Below are 20,534 nucleotides of genomic sequence, written 5' to 3' on the forward strand. Positions count from 1 at the left end.
GCAAGAGAGGAAGGAGTGGGCCGCAAAAGCCCACTTTGGTGGGAAAAGTTCCCTGTTCCTGACAACACCCCCCCTCCCCCGGGGGACAAGAGTCCTGTGATGTTAACAACGCCGTTGACCCATCCCCCTCCACAGACGGTGGAGCCAAGCAACCGGCGCAAAAGCTCAGGAAATGCAAGTGTTATTGAAACGGCGCCAAGCGCAATACTTACATAACTGTATTGTCATCAACCAAGATATCACAGCCGTGAGCCGGGCACGAGATTGTCTAGCAAGGACATCCGAGAAGCGATGGGAAGAAAGAGAAGACAGGGAAGAACACATCTGATTAGTTTAGGTATTGATTTCTCTAAAAACAAAACCTCTAGAGAAGCTTTCCCTCCCCCCACCCCCAATTCCAGACCACTGCAAGACTGTGTCTTATTCATTTTACTTATATCCCTCCAGTGTTTCCCCACAACAACCCTGGGAAGGGAGTTAGGTTGAGAGAGGCTGGTCCAAAATCATGCAACTGACTTCTCTACTTAAGCCAGGACTAGAACTCACAATCTCCTGGTGATTGGCCCAAAGTCACCCAACTGGCTTTCATGCCTAGGGAAGAACTAGAACTCACAACCTCCTGGTGATTGGCCCAAAGTCACCCAGCTGGCTTTCACGCCTAGGGAAGAACTAGAACTCACAACCTCCTGGTGATTGGCCCAAAGTCACCCAGCTGGCTTTCACGCCTAGGGAAGAACTAGAACTCACAATCTCCTGGTGATTGGCCCAAAGTCACCAAGTTGACTTTCACACCTAAGGCAGGACTAGAACTCACTTTCCCCTGGTTTCTAGCCTGGTGCCTTGACCACTAGCCTCACAGTGCTTTCTTTCAAAGTGTCATTTTGTTAAATAGACATTTAACCACTAATCTAAACTGCCTTTCCTTCACCCGGCTTCCAGAGGCTATCTGAGGTAGGCTTCGGTTCCATGCTTCCCTTCTCCCCATAGATCTTAAAAGGAAAGGCCCAAGACAGTAAGACCCCACCCGGTTTTTCTCAGCAACTTCTCGGTTTCTACTGCTGGTGGTTCTGAAAAGTGCCAACAATACAAATTCTCAGCTGCTTCCCAATATTTTTTTATTTGGGGGGGGGGGGGAGATGTTTCATCAAAGGAACAATTGGGAGCATGATGCCGCCTTTCCTTTAAAAATCTTCATTTCTGTATAAAGACAAGATGGGAGACTTTTACCTGTCCCATGCCCTCCTCCATTATTTTGGTAGTTAAATATTCACTCCAGCACTGCATGCAAAACTTATGTCCACACTCCAAGCCAGTGAAATACTGCAAAGACAAATCGTGGTTAGCGTTATTCGTTTTCCCAGCTCTGAAACTGTAACGGTAGCATCTTTCTCAGGTCCAGAATAACACAGCGCAACCATTGAAGCTCGTGGGCTTCGGGGGAGGTCTCCCACCTCCCCCAAGGGTCTGCCCCAAACATTCATCTCAGCAGCCACTGACCAGGAAATGAACGCAGAATTCCTGACACACACACACACACAGTATCCCAATCAAGGCTGCCACCCTTCCTGCGCTTTTCGCACTCAAACAATGTAATTTAAGATGGCTAATGAACAAGCTGGCACATTTGCCAAAATCTCCCATTAAGGCAACATATTTAGAACATGTCCAAATGTTGGAATTTTTAATCTGTATACTTAGAATAGAATAACAGAGTTGGAAGGGACCTTGGAGGTCTTCTAGTCCAACTCCGTACTTAGGCAAGAAACCCTACACCGCTTCAGACCAATGGTTGTCTAATCTCTTCTTTAAAACTTCCAGTGTTGGAGCATTCACAACTTCTGGAGGCAACTTCTGTTCCACTGATTAATTGTTCTAACTGTCAGGAAATGTCTCCAAAGTTCCAAATTGCTTCTCTCCTTGATTAGTTTCCACCCATTGTTCTTCTCCTGCCTTCAGGTGCTTTGGGGAATAGCTTGACTCCCTCTTCTTTGGGGCAGACCCTGAGATATTGGAAGACTGCTATCATGTCTCCTGTGGTCCTTCTTTTCCTTCTTTTCATTAAACTAGACATCCCCAGTTCCTGCAACTGTTCTTCATCCGTTTTAGCCTCCAGTCCCCCAATCCTCTTTGTTGCTCTTCTCTGCTCTCTTTCTAGTCTCCACATTTTTTTTACATTGTGGTGACCAAAATCGGATGCCATATTCCAAGTGTGGCCTTACCAACTCCTTATAAAGTGGTATTAACACTTCATGTGATCTTGATTCAATCCCTGTTTATGCAGCCTAGAACTGTGTTGGCTTTTTTGGCAGCTGCTGCCCACGGGTGGCTCCTATTTAAATGGTTGCCCACTAGGATTCCAGGATACTTTATCCCTATCTACAGCATCTGCCAAACCTATTGGGCAATCAAGCACCTCTTAATATTCTGGGGGTACAAAGATAGGTTGTCCTCGACTTATGACTGCAATTGAGCCCAGCATTACAGCGGCAAGTTTTTGCAGTCGTAAGTTGAGGCACACATGTGACCAGAAGTAATTTTCTGCGTTTTTTCACAGTCATTAAGAAACAAGTAAGTAATCTCCCAGGCTATAAAGCACTGATTCCGTGGCCATTGTAACTTTGAATACTTGTAAAACGACTAGTCATTAGGTGAGGACTACCTGTACAGAGGAACCTAGATCTGATTCACAAAGATCCCTTTAAATATTTTTGCGATCAAAATATGTAACTCTGGGAGACACCGATTCCAAATGTTTACAATTCTCCCGCTTTGATGGTAAAACCAGCATGGTACTTTCCGACTCTGCTGCTCCAGAAGCTGTGCAATCATTTTGAGGATCGCAAATTTCAACCATCTTACGCGTGCAGATCTACATGTGCCTCTAAAGCCCCATAGGTGGAGCATATCCAAAGGTCTTTAAGAAGCAGAAATTGGATCACAAGACAGGCATGATAAGCAGAGAGAGACAGGAAAGGGAAATGAAATTAGGGAGGTGTTTAACGAGGGGGGGGGAGGGGAAACCAGAATCATTGGTATGTAATCATGTCTCTTCTACTGCAGAAGAAAAAGGCGTTTGAATATTTCTTCTTTCTCCCTCAAGATTTTAGAGATTATTTATCTGGCGTTTATTGGTCTATTTGTGCAATCTTAGGTCTTACCTTTTACCTATAAGCAGGCCTGCAAATTACACACAGATACCGTATTTTTCAAAGTATAAAACACACCTTTTTCCCTCAAAAAAGAGGCTGAAAATCTGGGTGCGGCTTATACACTGAATGCAGCATTTTTTGGCCTCCTGAAACCCCGCCCCCTGGCCGTGCATAGCCTTTAGGAGGCTTTCAGAGTGTTCCTGGGGGCTGGGGAGGGCAGAAATGAGCGAAAAACAGCCCGTTTCTCGCTCAATTTTGCCCCCCCCGCCCCGCCCCCAGGAGCACTCTGAAAGCCTCCTAAAGGCTATGCAGCCTCTATTTTTTGGGCAAAAAAATGGGCCGCTTTTGGGAAATCTGCAGAGTGCTAAAACTTTTTTTAAAAAATTGCCTCTTCAAAATCTTGGTGCGTCTTATACTCTGAAAAATATGGTAGTTAAGGATATGTATGTATGTATGTATGTATGTATGTATGTATGTATGTATGTATGTATGTTCAAGTTATAGGTTGCACAATTTGGAAGGCACTCACCGAATTCGGATAGTTGAGATAGCAGATCTGACACGGCATGTCCTGGGCAGATGATCTGGTGTTCATCTGACGTGTTCGAGACTTTTTACTAGGATTAATGACGTGACATTCCGCAAAGAGCTTCTCCAGGTTGCCGTCAAAGTACCTACCCAAAGAAGAATGAAGCTTAATGAATAATGATAATAAAAAAATCCCTCTGAAAAACCCACCTTAAAAAATAATAATGCTGAAAACAATTCCAGCCGGCAATGCAGGAGCTCTGGGGCCTGTATACAAACTCAAAAGTTTTCTGTGTTTTAATTCATCTGTTAGCTAGAAGAGGCAGATGGGCTTGCTTATCTAAATCCACAAAACTATTGCTCGTGTTTCTGTTTTTAAAACGACAAAATGCACTGTGAAAATAGTGGTAGGCCACCCTGCTACAAAGGGTCACTTCAGGGCACAAATCCCTGTTGCTGTGTAAGCATCTAATGGGTTTATGGATATATTTTTTCTCTCTCTCTTTCTCTCTCTCTGTGTGTCTTTCTCTCTCTCTCTGTCTCTGTCTCTCTATGTCTTTCTGTCTTTCTCTCTCTCTTTCTCTCTGTGTCTTTCTCTCTCTGTCTCTCTCTCTCTCTGTCTCTCTCTTTCTCTATGTGTCTTTCTCTCTCTCTCTGTCTTTCTCTCTCTATGTCTCTCTCTGTCTTTCTCTCTCTATGTCTCTCTCTGTCTTTCTCTCTCTGTCTCTCTCTGTCTTTCTCTCTCTATGTCTCTCTCTGTCTTTCTCTCTGTGTGTGTGTTTGTGTCTCTCTTTTTGTCTCTCTCCGTCTGTGTGTCTGTCTCTTGCTTTGTCTATCTCTCCCTCACTCTCTCTCTCACACACACATATACAATCACATTAAATTTACAAATAAATACAAGCTGTAACTAAAGAGTTGCCTTCCATCTTGCCAAACACAACTCTTGATAGAATCAATGCCAGTGGGGAAAACTGAAGGGTCAGGCTAGGAACAGACCGTCCTGGAGAAAGAGGATCGCAGAGAGTCAACTTCAATGTCATCTTTATCATCCCAAAGACTCAACATCAATTTGATGACCCACCACCAATCAATAAACACATTAAAAAATATTCAGCCACAGGAATGCAGCCCCGTGTACAAAAGCTTTCAAAATAACGTTGTCTTCGGCAATTAAACATTAAATTAGAACTGTTAATAGACAACATAACATTTTCCTTCCTTCTGTTGGTTCAGGAGCTCAAGTTATGCTTCTAGAAAAAAAATCTCAAACTGGATGCATTCTCCCTAGTGATGAAGAAACATTTTCTAGCCTACCAGATTGTCTTAAAAGTGATTTGGAATTAGATATCAAAAACTAAAAGTGAAAAACCGTTCCTTCCACAGATTAATGCTTGTAGATAAACTCTCCAACGTGAAAAATATTCAAAATGCCTCCAAAGCCCTCATATTTCAAGAGATGCTGAACAGGCCATCCTATCAAGGCTGTGTGCAACTCCAAAATTTCTAGGGAAGGTTGTGGAAAATGCCAGTATGATTAATTGCAACTAGATAAGGTAAAGGTTCCCCTTGCACATATGTGCTAGTCGTTCCTGACTCTAGGGGGCGGTGCTCATCTCCGTTTCAAAGCTGAAGAGCTAGCGCTGCCCGAAGACATCTCCGTGGTCATGTGGCCGGCATGACTAAATGCCAGAACGCTGTTACCTTCCCATCAAAGGTGGTTCCTATTTTTCTACTTGCAATTTTTACATGCTTTCGAACTGCTAGGTTGACAGAAGCTGGGACAAGTCACGGGAGCTCACTCCGTTACGCGGCGCCAGGGATTCAAACCTCCAAACTGCCGACCTTTCTCATCGACAAGCTCAGCTTCTTACCCACTGAGCCACTACGTCCCTTTTGCAACTAGATAAAGCCAGTCAGTTAATTATACTGATAAGGCTCCTGACTATAGTTGTGAGTTAAGCATTTTAACTCGTAAGGCCATTTTGGGCGCCTTTCCAAGTTTGGATTTCTTTATCACACTCAGAAGTCTGTTAACTAAACAACCATGTTTTGGCCCAACAGATAAGGCCAAAGCCACATTATATCTCGTGACATAAATTTTACTAAGCTAGTTCCGATACCAGGGCAGCTAGCTCTGAAGCAGCTTATGTCTCTATGCCAATTGTTTCTATTAAATAAATAAATAAAAAATCCCTTTTATCTCATGTTACAAATATCTTAACTTTATTCCACAACAAATTCCAAACTGTTAGCATCTTTGGTTAAGGATGGGCGGCATAATGGCGCCACACTCTTTTTTAAGTATGTGGTGAGAGATATGGAATTATACCACCCAGGCTGAATTTATGAATTGGGTAAGGAATTTTTCAAAAGAACCAAACCATTAATTTTCCAATAACTGGCCCAAATAAAGACACATTTTTCCTCCTCTCCTCCCAAGGGACCTCAATGGGCGTCTTTGATTTCTAAGTAGCCTCAAATGTCAAGGGCCTGGCTCACAAACATAGCCCATTTTCTACTCCTTATTTGTTTAAAGAATGTAAGAATCACAAGAGTTGAGTTCTTGCTATTCTGTCTACCCAGGAGAAAAACCAAGTAATTATCAGAGAGGTTTTTTTTTTCTGATCGAGTTTCTTTAACTATATCATTAGTCAGTTGCGCCATTGCCTCATTGTTGCAGGATGGAGAACCAATTTTAGGAATACGTTTCTAACCAATAATGCAAATGTTTCAATATTTATTGTGAAGCTTTCTTGATGGCTGCCTCCGAAGGAGGAAAATAAATAAACCCCTTACATATAATCGCTTGAGAACAACAAACTTCTCCTAGCCAATCTCTTGCCTTTTCCGCCCATCCAGTCATCGGCTACAGGACTGCAAAACTTGGCAACTTTAAGACCTATGGACTTCAATTCCCAGAATTCCTCTGCCAGCTATGCTGGTTGAGTACTGTATTTTTTGGAGATACACCTTCCCCCCCCCAAAAAAAAGAGGGTGCGTCTTATACACTGAATATAGCATTTTTGGCCCCCTGAAACCCTGCCTGCTCTGCAAAAATGGATGTGCAGAAGGTTTGGGAGGCTTGCAAAGTGCTCCTGGGGGCTGGGGAGGGCAAAATCAAGCAATAAAACGGGCCTCTTCTTCCCCGCAGCATGCAGCACTCTAGAAGCCTCCCAAAGCTCTGCATCCCCCCCCCTTTTTATGCAAAAAACAAGGTGTGCAGAGGGTTTAGGAGGCCTGAAGAGTGCAAAATCTTTTTTAAAAAATGTATCTCTTCAAAATCATGGTGCGTCTTATATTCCGGTGCGTCTTATAGTCTGAAAAATACGGTAATCCCGGGAGTTGAAGTCCACAGGTCTTCAAAGAGTTTGGAGATCCCTTGACCAAGACCAACTTCCAGTCCGTGTACACACAGAGAAACACACACACCCACACACACACTTACCTCTCCATCAGTTTTTCTTTATCCCAGTTGAAATGGCTGAGGAGTATCCTGGTGATGGTGGCCGGATTCTAGAAGAGGAAGAAGGAAAGTCATTTTAAGAAATGGGAGCAGCAGCTCTGCCCTTTCTCCCAAAACTTCATCCCCACCTCTCCCAATTATATCTGATATAGCCGGCATAATTATTTCAAAGGCAAAAATCCAAGTTGAAACCAGTTGCCTGGTCAATAATGAGCGAAATCTAAAATTGTGGAACCTGAATTTTTCCTTATGGCCCTTTTGGCTGTGGAATACGTCTCACAGAATTCCCCAGTCCGCTAAAACACACCAGAGACTAAGGATACTGGTGGGCTTTCTGAGCTTGGTTGTTTCCTTCCAGATGTTTCATGACCCAACTAGGTAACATCATCAGTGTCCAAAGGAAGTGGGATTTGCAGAGTGGAGGAGGAGGAGGACTGCTGTGGGGGTCCTTGGTGCTCTCTGAGCTTGTTTTCCTTGCAGATTACCAACTAGGTAATATCATCAGTGTTAGAAGGGGGAGGATTGTGGGGTCCTTGGTGTTCCTGGGTGTTGCCTTGCAGATGTTTCATTTCCCAAACTAGGGCTAGAAGGGAGTGGGGGGGGGGTCTGTGGAGGAGGAGGATTGTGGGGTAGCTTGGTTTTTATTCTTGCAAATGTTTCATCATTCAGACTAGGTAACATTATCAGTGCTAATGAAACGGTCTGCAGGAAAACCACCCAGCTCAGAGAGCACCAAGGACCCCTCGTTTCAACCCTGAGCTACAAATAATTCTCCTTTATTGGTACGTTAGATGAGAACATGGAGCCTGTACAATAATGGGGACTCCCCCTCCCCCTAAATACACTAGATCTAGAATGCTTGGCTTTAATTCATTTTCTTTCTTAATACATTCAGGCAATGTTAAGACCAGACTCCCAACAGGCTAACTCAAGAGTCCGACTACCGTGTTTCCCTGAAAATAAGACAGGGTTGTTAGGAATATAATCTAACGGTTGGGTTGGCAATATATAAATCATGTAACAATGCTATAGCTGTTTCTTTAAATCATACTGTAAAATGTGATTGGTTGCTGTTTTCCTCAATCAGCCATAAGGAGGAGCCAGAATGACTGTTACCTCTCTGTTCGTTAGATGCTGGGCTGATCTGATCTGAGTGTTTTTGGAAGCTGGCTGTTAGAAAGTGCCGTGAGCTATTGTAGGTTTTGCAACTGGTAGCAAACTTTGTGTACCGGACTGATTATATGATTACTGGACTATGTTATTTGGATCATCCCTTAACTGAAAGACGTTGATGACTGACTGTCGTATCCGTGTATGACTTGGACTGTTTGATGGACTCGGATACCTCTATTTCCACGAAAGTAAAAGCCTATTTAAACTGCAGTGTCTCTGTATGCTGGTTTGTGTGTTCTCCAACACAACTCTCACAACGCTTCTCTAAACGTACTCGCTCTCCCAACGGGGAGCGTACATAATAAGGGTCTTATTTTCTTTTGACACCACCACCACCCCCGGAAATAAGACTTGGCCTTATTTTCGGGGAGTCTTATTATTTTTGAGGTGCAGGAGGTGGCGAGCGTGGTCACCTCATAGCTGCTGCTTTGCAATATTTTCGGGGAGGGCTTATTTTAGAGCAAGTGCTCAAAAGCCCGATTGGGCTTCTTATCCGAGGAGGTCCGGGGAAACAGCCTTAAAAAAAAATAATAATCCAGATTTTAAGTTATTCTGAATGTTCCATGCTATTTACATACTCCACAGATCCCAATGAAACGAAAAAAGGATTACTAGTACAGATTTCCACAAATAGAAAGGCAGGTAAGACATATAAGTATAATCCTCTTAGCTATTAAATGTCAGTTTAATGTTTCATTGTGCAACTTGACTTGATGTTGCATAAGTGAAGGACCATTCTCCAGGCACAACAAATAGCTCAGCCCAGCTGACACATACCAGGAACATTCACATCTCATCATAAACAAAATATCTGGGAAATCGAGGCTTAATGCAAGCAAAGCAAGCTCCTGCATGCAATAAGGTAGCTTCCCACTTCGCTCCTCCTGGAGGAGGGAGCTGCAGAACTAACCAGAAATGCCTTCCCTAGTTTACCTATCCACCATGGTAATCTCTGGCAGAAGAATCCAAACGGATCAAAGGAGGACGCACCAGAAAACCAGAATTTTTGGGAGATTCCACCCTATCATGACTTGCAAAGAAGGCCCAATATTTAGAGGATTGAGATTAAGGTTTGTGCAGAGAAGAGCAACAAAGATGATTAGGGGACTGGAGGCTAAAACATATGAGGAACGGTTGCAGGAACTGGGGATGTGTAGTTTAATGAAAAGAAGGACGAGGGGAGACATGATAGCAGCGTTCCAGTATCTCAGGGGTTACCACAAAGAAGAGGGAGTCTAGCTATTATCCAAGGCACCTGAGGGTAGGACAAGAAGCAATGGGTGGAAACTAATCAAGGAGAGAAGCAACTTAGAACTAAGGAGAAACTTCCTGACAGTGAGAACAATTAATCAGTGGAACAGAAGTTGCCTCCAGAAGTTGCGAATGCCCCAACACTGGAAGTCTTTAAGAAGATGTTGGGTAGCCATTTGTCTGAAACGGTATAGGGTTTCCTGCCTAGGCAGGGGGTTGGACTAGAAGACCCCCAAGGTCCCTTCCAACTCTGCTATTGCATTGAGATATAAACAGTGTGGCTTTGGTTTTTCTGATATTTGGCTTTATTTCACATTAAGTAGCATTTACGAGTACAGGTAGTCCTGACTGCTCTTTAGAAGGTCAAATCCTGAAGAGGAAACTCAAAGGCTTTGGCCACCTAAGGAAAAGGAAGGACTCACCGGAGAAGAGCCGGATTCTGGGAAAGATTGAGGGCAAGAGAAGAAGAAGGGGACGTCAGAGAAGGAGGTGGCTGGATGGAGTCACCAAAGCAATTGGCATGAGCTTCAATGGACTCTAGAGGATGGTAGAGGACAGTTAAGGCCTGGAGGAACATTGTCTATGGGGTCCCAATGACACAACTTTGCAACTAACAACAACAAAAGTTCTTGACTTACAACACTTCATTTAGTGATCATTCCAAGTTATGACGACACAGAAAAAAACTGACTTATGAACCTTTTTCACAGTTACGACCATTGCAGCAGCCCCCAAGGTGACATGATTAAAAATCAGGCGCTTGGCAACCGACTCATATTTATGATGGTTGCAGTGTCCCCGGGGGGGTCGTGTGATCAGCGGGGAAGGCAGATCCACTTAAAAACCACGTGACTACGTTAACAACTGGAGTGATTCACTTAACAACAATGGCAAGAAAATGGGGCAAAAGTGAGTTAACCAATGTCTCGCTTAGCAACTGAAAATTTGGCCTCGTGAGTCGAGGACTGCCTGTATTTGACAAAGGAGATAAAATTTATTAATTTTTTAAGGCCTTTGCTGTCAGTGAATAAAAGATGTAAAAGAAACTTTGAATGGAATATACTACTAAACTATTTAAGAACTACTAAAAGTTTTATTCCCCATCCAGGCTATACCATCCCTGCTAAATGTAGAACACCATAACCTATTTATTCACTGGTGAGACTGCTGATAAATCAAATTTTATTTGGCTGTCAATCCCACGCACACATTATCTGGCAGTATTTCCATGAAGGCTTCATATATTCTTTCCAATTCTGTCTCATATGCTGTATGCAAAGAAGGGTCAGGTTCCTGTCTGTATTATTTTAGTGCTAATGTTTACCTCTTTGTGCCGTTCATTAAAGCCAGTATCATTATTACAGCTAGGAAGAAGGGGGGGGGGGAATGAGCAGAAATGGCTTAGAAAAAAACTCATGATGGACCAAATGATCTCCACCGAGGAAGTCTATTAGTGTTCTGACCTAGGCTCCCTTAACAAGCATGAAGCAAAGTCTTGGTCCTGGCAAAACCCCTTTTATTTACACGACTGTGAATTCCTTTCATTCAGTCAGCCAGGCTTGGCAAACAGTTTTTCAGAGGAATATTTATCCACACGAACCTTATCTCGTTTGGAGAGCTGCCAGATAATTAGTTTCCAAACACAGGGCAAGGCAGCATTTGACACAGAGTCTCTTATAGTCACAAACAGAACTTTCCATTCTTGAAACGACTGAAGGAACGAATTGTTTCCTGCAAAAGCCCCCTCCCCATTCGCTCCTCTTTTGTTTCCTCTGGGAGGGGCCAATTACTTCCAAGGTGTGGCTTTACTCCCAAGTCAACCCTGCTTTCTTAGTTGTTCTTGTCTTCTGGCAGCTCTGTGCATGTGCACACTGGGAACAGGCTCCAGCTGTTCCTCTGCCTCACTGCTGTCTAGCTCCCTCTCTGCTTCTGACGCAGAGCCCTCGTCTGAGCTTTCCTCAACCCCCAAGACTGGCCCACATTCCTCCCCAACCTCCTCGCTGTCTGACTCTGCTGCCAGTTCCATTGGCTGCTGGCGGGCCACAATAATTAGCAGTTCTGAAGCAAAAGTGAATTTTCTCTTTCAAGAGTTCAGACTTTTTTTTTATTTAAAAAAACTACATTCACAGATGTTCCTTGAAAATGGAATTGTGGCTCTGCTATGCGTGCTTCCCATGGAGAAAGTCCCAGGTTCAACCCACATTTGCAAACAGAGCTGGCGAAGACTCCTGTCTAAAACCCTAGAAATGGAATCCAAGCAAATAAGGCTACAGATCCCACCAGGTTGAGGAAGGGTTTCGTTTGCATATATTTGATGAATGGTTTAAGGTTTTAAGGTTTAAGGTTTATTGTATTTATATGCCGCCCTATTCCCGGAGACTCAGGGCGGCTAACAAACCCAAGGGGGGGGGGTAAACAAGAAGGGAGTACAACAAACAGGTACCAAGAGAATTTAAAAGACAGTCAACAGTCACACAATTCGAGGGGGGAAGGGAACTCGTCAACCCCAGGCCTGCCGAAAGCCTGGAGAGAGGTGAGGGTCCGAATCTCTGCAGGGAGTTCGTTCCAAAGGGCCAGAGCAGGGTTATTGCCCTTTATTCAGAAAAAAAAGCATCTTTCAAGGATTTATTGTTCATACAATAACAAAAAGCCTTCCCAACTTGGAAGGGTTTAACCTCTGCAATTTTTGACTTTATTCAGAGATGTAAGTATGTAAAAGTAATTAAATGTAACATCCATATGATGGGTAAGGATGCCACTGTATCTGATCATCAGAGAATGCAAAAGGAACAGGAATAGAATACAGTCTGATTTAAATATAATTCGAGTCTATTTTTAGGATATGTAAGACAAATATGTCTGTAAAATCAGCTCTGGGGAACAAGTGGACATATCCACATTCAGTTTTCTTGGCAAATATACAGAAATGTTTTGCCAATGCCTTTTTGGGGAATTTTGTTTATTACTTCTCAAAACAATGAATTGACCAGACAATCTTCCATCAAGTTTACATGAAAAGATAAAATTGGATGTCGAAACGATTTCATTTGATGCTAGCAACCGAAGCATTTTTTAATAAATATTCTCCCCCCCCCCTTTACAAAATTCTCTCCAGAATTCAGGACAAATGTCACAGGCCTTCACTAAATACAGCTAAAAGATCTGTTAACTCTAATCGTTAACCCAAAGTCCTACTTATTTAGAAAATATTTGCAGCCTAAAAAAAAAACATCCAAGTTCAGTCATTTTATTCTAAGGCAACATGTTACATAACACTTCTTTTCTAGTTAGATCTGTGCTAGCATGATAATCTATGTACTCTGTTGCTCTAAGACTGTGAGTGATTAAAAGAGAGAGAGAGAGAGATCAGCTGTCCAGCCCCTGCAGACAGCCCTTCTGAAGTTAAAAATATATCCAGGATCTTTAAGGCCGTTTCAACATTACAAGCGATAGCTTCAGTAATGGTATTAATTTCTGGGACGGCTGTCACAATTAGTTCCGGCTCTATTTTACAGCCACAGACACTAAGGAAAGCTCTGTGTGAGCTGAAGAAGCTTCTTGGATGAGAAGCAAAATGTCTTCAAAGAAAAACCCAGAAATTCCAGTTGCCCCTTGAAAAATAGCACCTTTGGGGCAACTGAGAATCTCCATAGACATTTGCAGAGATAGTGGCTTTCCAACTTCCCTACAGAGTTCCCCACTGTTCTAACATTGCTTCCTCTCCCAAGGAACATCAGCTGTTCACTTTAATCTCAAAATATGTGAAAGGCTAGATGGCTCAAAGCCCCCCCCCTTTTCACATCATAGCTTAACGAGAAGAGAGCCAAGGTGGCGCAGTGGTTAAATGCAGCACTGCAGGCTACTGCTAGATCAGCAGTTCAGCGGTTCAAATCTCACCGGCTCAGGGTTGACTCAGCCTTCCATCCTTCCGAGGTGGGTAAAATGAGGACCCAGATTGTTGGGGGCAATATGCTGACTCTCTGTAAACCGCTTAGAGAGGGCTGAAAGCCCTATGAAGCGGTATATAAGTCTACTGCTATAGCTTAACAAGAAGCCTTGCAGTTCAAGGCCAACAACCAAACCACCATTCCCCAGCATCAAACGTATTGCTTTTCCGATTCGCTACAAAATATAAATTTAATCATTCTCACAGCCAATGCTATCAGAGGAGAGAGAAACGTTAGTCCACTTCCACTGTAAGGGAAAAAAAAAATCCAGCTATATAAAAGGTAAATAAGTTGAATGCAGGCTGAAAGAGAGATGGCCACAGTGTTGCAATTTGTGCAAACTTCAGTGTTGCAATTTGCAGGACCAGGAAATCCTTCCAAATATTCAACCTAAATAATCAGGATTATCGATTTCTGAGGATATCGTAGCAATAATGGAAATCATAACCGGTTTTTTTAAAAAAAAATCATCAATATTTTCCCATTTGGGATAATATTTGGGCAGAGTAACAAACTTGGTTAAAATCAAAGTTCCTAAAACATGGGAGAGGTTTCCCCCAGATCTTTGAGCAGAAATAGATACAATCTACTAGATCAGTGTTTCTCAACCTTGGTGACTTGGTGAGCTGTGCTGGCTGAAGGATTCTGGGAGTTGAAGTCCACAGGACTTAAAGTCACCAAGGTTGAGAAACACTGTACTAGATACAGTAGATTGGCCCACACGCACATTGTGAATTAGTTCACAGCTGGATGGAATAGTCTTCCACGGAGGGTTTTGGACCACAACCAACCTCCCTGGGTCCAGACAGATGTTTTTCAACTTCGCAATCTAGGGCTGAGAGTCAGCCGGCTTCCTTGCCTACGGCAGAATTCGAATCTGGGTCTCTCTCAAATTCCCAGCAGCTCCAAGGAGAATGGCAGAGAAACGCTTATTGCTCGATAGGGGGAAAATTGCAAAATAAAATCTCCAGTAGATTAAAAGCACCCAAGTGACAACAAATGGCTTCATATCAGCCTCCCAGTAATAGTTTTAAGTGTTACTGGGTATTATTTTTTTTAAAAAAATGGAAGAATTCCAAATGTCAAAACATACCTCAAGTCACTTACGGAGTCTATGCACAACAAATCGGGTCGCCCTCAACTTACAACGGTTCATCTAGTGACAGTTCAAAGTTACAACGGCATTGAGAAAAGTGACTTGTGAGCATTTTTCACACTTAACAACCGTTGCAGCGGTCATGAGATGAAAATTCAGATACTTCGCAACTGGTTCACATTTATGACGGTTGCAATGCCCTGGAGTGCCATGTATAACAGAGCAAAGAGCAAGATTCACTTTACAACGGTGTTGCTAATTTAACTGTTGCAGTGATTCACTTAAAAACCATGGCAAGAGAGTTCGTAAAATGGGGAAAAATTCGCTGAACTGTTTTCACTTAGCAACAAAAATCTGGGGCTGAAATTGTAGTTGTAAGCCGAGGAGTACCTGTAATGCCATTATGAATCAATCCTCTGTAGCCAGCATGTGGTTTGCTTTCATACATACAAAGCAAAGAAAAATACACAAGGTGGGTGCTTTTTACTGTCCCAAAAAGTACAATCCTTTGGTAAGCAACAGAGTTTCTTACGTACAGTGGAGCAAGCTTGAAGTTTACCATACAAGCCAAGAACGTAGCAATGGTTTGAATCGGACACCAGCAGAGGTAGTATTCTGGAGAACCAGTAGCCCACCAAGCCACGCCCACAGAACCGGTAGTAAAATTATTTTTGAATCCCACTGCTGGACACCAGGTCGTAATGATATGTACATCCCAAACCAACACACTTCATATTCAATTTTCTTCTCCTTCTCCGCAGCCTTTAAAAAAAATAATATTAAGGCAAATGAAATGTCCAGAGGCTCCGTGTTTCCAAAATATTAAAACATGTTTTGGACTGCAAAGAGCAATCTGGCCCACATTTCATTTCAGAAGGGCCAAAAACAGAGGCTTAACTTAGCATCTTTGTATTAGGTACTCTGGAAGCCATTAAATGCCAACTATTTAAAAGGAACGCACCTGTATTCACATATGAGGAGATAAAGCCACCTGACAATATTCTTTTTGCAGGGTTTCCTGGCAATATTTGAATCCTTCTCAAGCAATATATATAACATTTACGATTTAAGGACAAGTTTACCTAAATGCCACTCTGAAGTCCTTCTGACATGCCACCTCATTTGACTAGAGTGGCAACTTGCTCCTCTCTCAATCCCAAAATTAACAAAAGAAACAAAGAGACAAACCATGAAAGGGCCTTAATTCTAATGTTTATTTCGTGAAAAAAATTTTTTGATTACCTAGCAATCTGAACCTAGGGTCAAGAGTTGAGAGACACGTTAATTCTAATGTTTATTTCGTGAATAAAATTTTGACTACCTAGCAATCCGCAGCAAGGGTCAAAAGTTGAGAGACCCGTTCATATAAAGAAACAGTGTGATTCCAAGATAAGTCTTAACAAATAACGTCCTTCTTAAATCTGACCTTGGACCTGCCAGACACAAAGACATCCTTCACTGGCAATCTTTACATTGCGCCTCTGTATCGAAGATTAAGAGCAAGGTAAGCTCTGGATTTGGGCCTGGTTCAATTAGAATTGGGAAGCGGAAGGAATACGGCCCATCCACACCCACGATTACTCACCCAGCTTTAACTACCACTCGAAGTTCTTGGCATCAGGGTCAAGCTGTTCTTCCCTTTCCTTTAGCAAATCTTTAAGAGGATTAACGTCGCCTTGTTTGTGAGTTCCCAATTGCAAAAGTAAATCACCGCTGTGTGTTTAGTTCAGTTGTTTTCCACCTTCCTAAAGTCAGAGCAAATCTCCAGGTAAGCACAAGGCTGTGAGTGCCATTAACCACAGAGGAAGACACAAGGAAGAACTCATGTCATAGGAGAGTTCTTTACAATACAGGCTAAAGTTCACCACCTCAGGCATTCTCGCCTAACACATCATGAATGACCCTTGGAAGTTTTAAAAAATACAATATTTGTAGAGTTTCAGGGACATGAGCGTCAATGTCTGAGGCCATCAAGCCAATCCTGAAGAAACTTGGGACAGAAAAAGGGGGGTTTATTGCAAGCCACGTCAACAGCACTTCAACAAGGTCTTAGGTATGCAATGTTACAGGTACACCATGCAATATTTACATAGACAAGGATAGGAGCCCCTTGTGGGCTGTTTGAATGCTCACTCAAGAGAAGACCAGGAACTCTAGCTGCTCAGGTATTCTTGAGAATAGTTACCTGAATAGCTCTTGGAAGCAGAAATGTAGCTTCCTCATCCGCTGAGCATAGATCACTTACCTGAACTGGACATATTTGTGGAATGGAAGGATTACAGATTACCATCCTTCTTCTTCACAGGAAATGGTTATTTATCCCTGGAAGATGTGGACACCTATTCCCCGCCCCCCCACTTCCCCATCCTATTCTAACCTCAGTTTCTTGAACAGCTTCTGCTGCTAAAACAAGGAAAATGTGTCAATGTTTCTATATGGACCTCTGTCTCAAAATAGCCATTGTGCTAAACCAGGAGTTTTCAAACAAAACCAGGAAATCAATTCAACCAAGCCTATCCGTCATTAGCACCCAGCAATTGTCATTAGCCATGAAAATTAGAGGCAAAACTTTTGTGCAGCTTAAAACTTAGTAATTACAGTCCAGTTCCCCACCGCGTTCATCTAATTTCAATTGTCTTGAAGGCTAAGAGCACCTTTGATCCTTACAAGTCAACCTGACCATTCCAACCCATTGCAGGAGCAAGACTGATCTTTAGAGCAGACTCTTCTTCAGCCGAATTAACACCTTTGCTTACTTAGCAACAGGAAATGCAATTACACACCTGTGCTAATAACCATTTTATTGTTTATAACTTGTGCAACTCTGGATGCCAATTTCAGCTGGGAGGTATAAAATGCCCAGATTACGAATAACTCAAGCCTTAACCTGGGATTTTCCTAGACTTGTTTTTCAGAGCCAGCAATGTGACGTTTGGATGTGTGAACTGTAACCGTGTAATTGTAACTATAACCCTAACGTGAAATAGTATTTACAAAGGTTAAAAAAAGCTTTGGTCCCCGTTTATATCAATGACATCAGCAGGAAACGATGCAAAATCAATAGGCAGCCAATCCTATGCAAAATACACTTGCCCACAATAAGGGTTTGTTAAAAGTTCCAGGAAATAGGAAGCACTGTCTCTCTTATCACATTTCTAGAATATTTTTGGTACCAATGGAAACGCCACTCCGTATTGGACTTCACTTGTGCCCAACCTGAGTCAATCCCTTTTAACAACTGTGTACACACACTCCTGCCTCTCAAAAATGCCAAGACATAGGTACACATTCCTGGGCCCTGCCCCTGTTGTCATGTTGCCATCCTGAGCAGCTGCCCGGGGGCCACCCAAAAAGGGTTCATGCCAGTATCAGCTGCAGGATTGGGACTGCTGAGCCTTCCTACCACACAAACCCTCCCAAGAATATGAAGTCAGATCCTACGAAGCCTGGGATTCCCCTCTGGGTGATGCCAATAGGAGGGCGATGACTCTTGCCTTTACCATGTTCCCATCCGGGTTGGCGGGGCAACCAGTCACTGCTCACCTGGCATGTACCATGTAGTGCCACCGACCCCCCCCCCCGCCCAAGCTCTTCTCCTTCCTGCATTTCTTGTGCAATTCAGCTGTAGGGTTATCCTTTCTTCTCTAAGGACCCCAATTCACCCCTCTGAAGGGGGGAATCACAGTGTCCACAAAGCAACTGGGAGGGGGGGGGGCATGGTTATCCTTTCCTCCCTAAGGACCCTGATTTACTCCTCTGAAGGTGGGCGGCACTTTAGTGCCCATAAAGCAACTGGGGGAGGGGCATGATTATGCTTTCTTCTCTGCTAAAGACCCTAATTAACCCCTCTGAAGGTGGGCGGCACAGTACCCACAAAGCATGGTTCAAAGGGGTGAATTGAGGTCCTTCTTAGCTGAGAGAAAGGATAGCCATGCTCCTCCCCCCAATTGCTTTGTGGTCACTCAGATTTCCCCCCTCCCCTCTGAAGTATCCACAGAGCAACTGGGGGGGGAGGTTATCCTTTCTCCTCTACCAATGAACCCAATTCACCCCTCTGAAGTGGGGGGGGGAGACTTCAGTGACCACAAAGGGGGAAAACAGGGAACCTTAACCCTTTCCTGGCCATCTCTAGAGCGCCCCCCTCTCTTTCCAGGCAGGGACTGCAAGGCCGGAGATCTCTCCAGCCAGTGGAGGGGAGAGGGGCTGATCTCAGCCTGGCTCTGTTGCCTCCCCTCGCCCTTTCCTGCGGGGGGCGGGGGAGAAGAGAAGTGGGCTCCGGCTCCATCCAGCAGCATCGCCCCTTGAAGGCGTGGCTGGCCGGCTCAGCTCCCGCTGCTTCTCGCAGCGTCCCCTCCTCCTCCTCCTCTCCTTTCCCTCCCGCCGGGCCTGCTTCTTCTGCTCCAGCCCGCCCGGCCTTCTTTCTCTCTATCTCCTTTGCCTCCATCGGCGGCGGCGCGCGGCGGGCACGCGCACCTGGATGACCTCGTTGACCTCTCGGATGCACTCCACCATGTGCTGCAGGATCTGCTCGGCCGTCAGCACCTCGTAGCGGTAATCCTCCTCCTGCTCGTGGCCCAGGCCGCCTCCACCTCCTCCGCCGACGCCTCCACCAGGGCCCGGCCCGCCTAGCCCGCTGCCGCCGAGGCCTCCTCCACCACCACCACCGCCGGGCCCGAGGCCGCCCGTCTCGCCGCCCAGCAGCCCGTCGCGCTCGCCGCCCACGCCCAGCCCGGGCTCCACCAGCTCCACTTCGCCCAGGTCGAGGTTGTCGTCGTCGGGCTCGTCGTCGTCGTCGGGCTCGTCGTCGTCCTCCTCCTCGGCGCCGCTGTCCTCGCTGCACTCCTCGTCCTCGTCGAACTCATAGTTGTAGCCTTCGTCCGAGTCCATGGCGGCGGGAGGGCGGGCGGGCGCGCGCGCGGGGTGTGAGGGGGGGGCGGCAGCCGGAGCACGCGAGGCGGGCGGAGAAGGGCCCGCGAGCGGGGCGGCGCCCTCCTCCTGCCCCCCCACCGGGATCCGAAGGCTTCGGGCCTTGCACGCCTCCTTTCGTGTCGGCGGAGCGATCGCCACACCAAGCCCGCCCGCCCGTCCGCCGCCGCCGCTCCTCACAGGCGCCGCTGAGCCAACAAAGGGACGCGTCCGGCCCGCTCCGTCACCTCGACGCACGCCACCACGCACGCACGCACCGACGCACGCACGCACACGGCGGGACGCGCCGCGACGAGCGCCGCCGCGGCGGTGGGCGGGGCAACGCCGCGCCCCGCCTTCTTTTTTTCCATCCTTCCTCCTCCCTCTTTCTCTCTCGCTAGGCCTTGGGCGAGTGGGCGGGCTCCCGCGTCCATCTTGAGCGTGGCTTGGGGAGGGGGTTTCGTCACGCGGGAGCCATCTCGGGAGGGTGCGCGCACGCACGTTCCCACGCCCGCCTGCCTTTGCTCGCCACAAGGAAGCGGGGGGGGGGGGAGAGGGATGATGATCGCCATCTTGGGTGTGTCTAACGCTGCTTGTGTGAGGAGGCGGGGGTGTATGTTTGTGTGGAGGGCGGTTTGGTTTCCTCACGAGGCCCGCAGCTTAAAATGCTGAGCCAGCTTGGCATGGCAGATTCTTTTTTTTAAAAAAAAATTTTTTCCCCCCAGTGTAAATATTCCTATTTTATGGACATGGACAGTACATTGACTGGGTCAGGTCTTTTTTTAGCTACTTAAACAATAGTAATATGTTTATGTTTGTGCATTTGTATGTGTGTGTGTATGTTTGTATGTATGTGTATATATATACACAAAACACACACACAAACACAAACATGCATACATAAACATACATACACACATACATATTACTATTGTTTAAGTGGCTAAAAAAAGATTTGACCCAGTCAATGTACTGTCCATGTCCATAAAATAGGAATGTTTACACTGGGGGAAAAATTATGT

General features: G+C 45.0%; 1 protein-coding gene across 1 annotated transcript in view; it reads right to left on the reverse strand.

Moving 5' to 3' along the window:
• The window catches only part of ARIH1 (ariadne RBR E3 ubiquitin protein ligase 1), a 36,773-nt gene extending 17,044 nt beyond the window's left edge, over positions 1-19,729 (reverse strand). The window contains exons 1-5 of the mRNA XM_087704092.1: positions 19,081-19,729; positions 7,123-7,190; positions 3,679-3,823; positions 1,228-1,320; positions 213-268 (exon numbers count right to left, since the gene is read on the reverse strand). Of these exons, the coding sequence (XP_087560218.1) occupies positions 213-268; positions 1,228-1,320; positions 3,679-3,823; positions 7,123-7,190; positions 19,081-19,494 (776 nt within the window). The 5' untranslated portion in view covers positions 19,495-19,729. The remainder of the gene's footprint in view (positions 1-212; positions 269-1,227; positions 1,321-3,678; positions 3,824-7,122; positions 7,191-19,080) is intronic.
• Positions 19,730-20,534: the final 805 nt, after the last annotated feature.

The sequence above is a fragment of the Thamnophis sirtalis genome, unplaced genomic scaffold (genome assembly GCF_051295495.1).
Source record: "Thamnophis sirtalis isolate CommonGarterSnake01/CBP01778 unplaced genomic scaffold, rThaSir2_p1.2 scaffold_2, whole genome shotgun sequence".
Classification (NCBI taxonomy): Eukaryota; Metazoa; Chordata; class Lepidosauria; order Squamata; family Natricidae; genus Thamnophis; species Thamnophis sirtalis.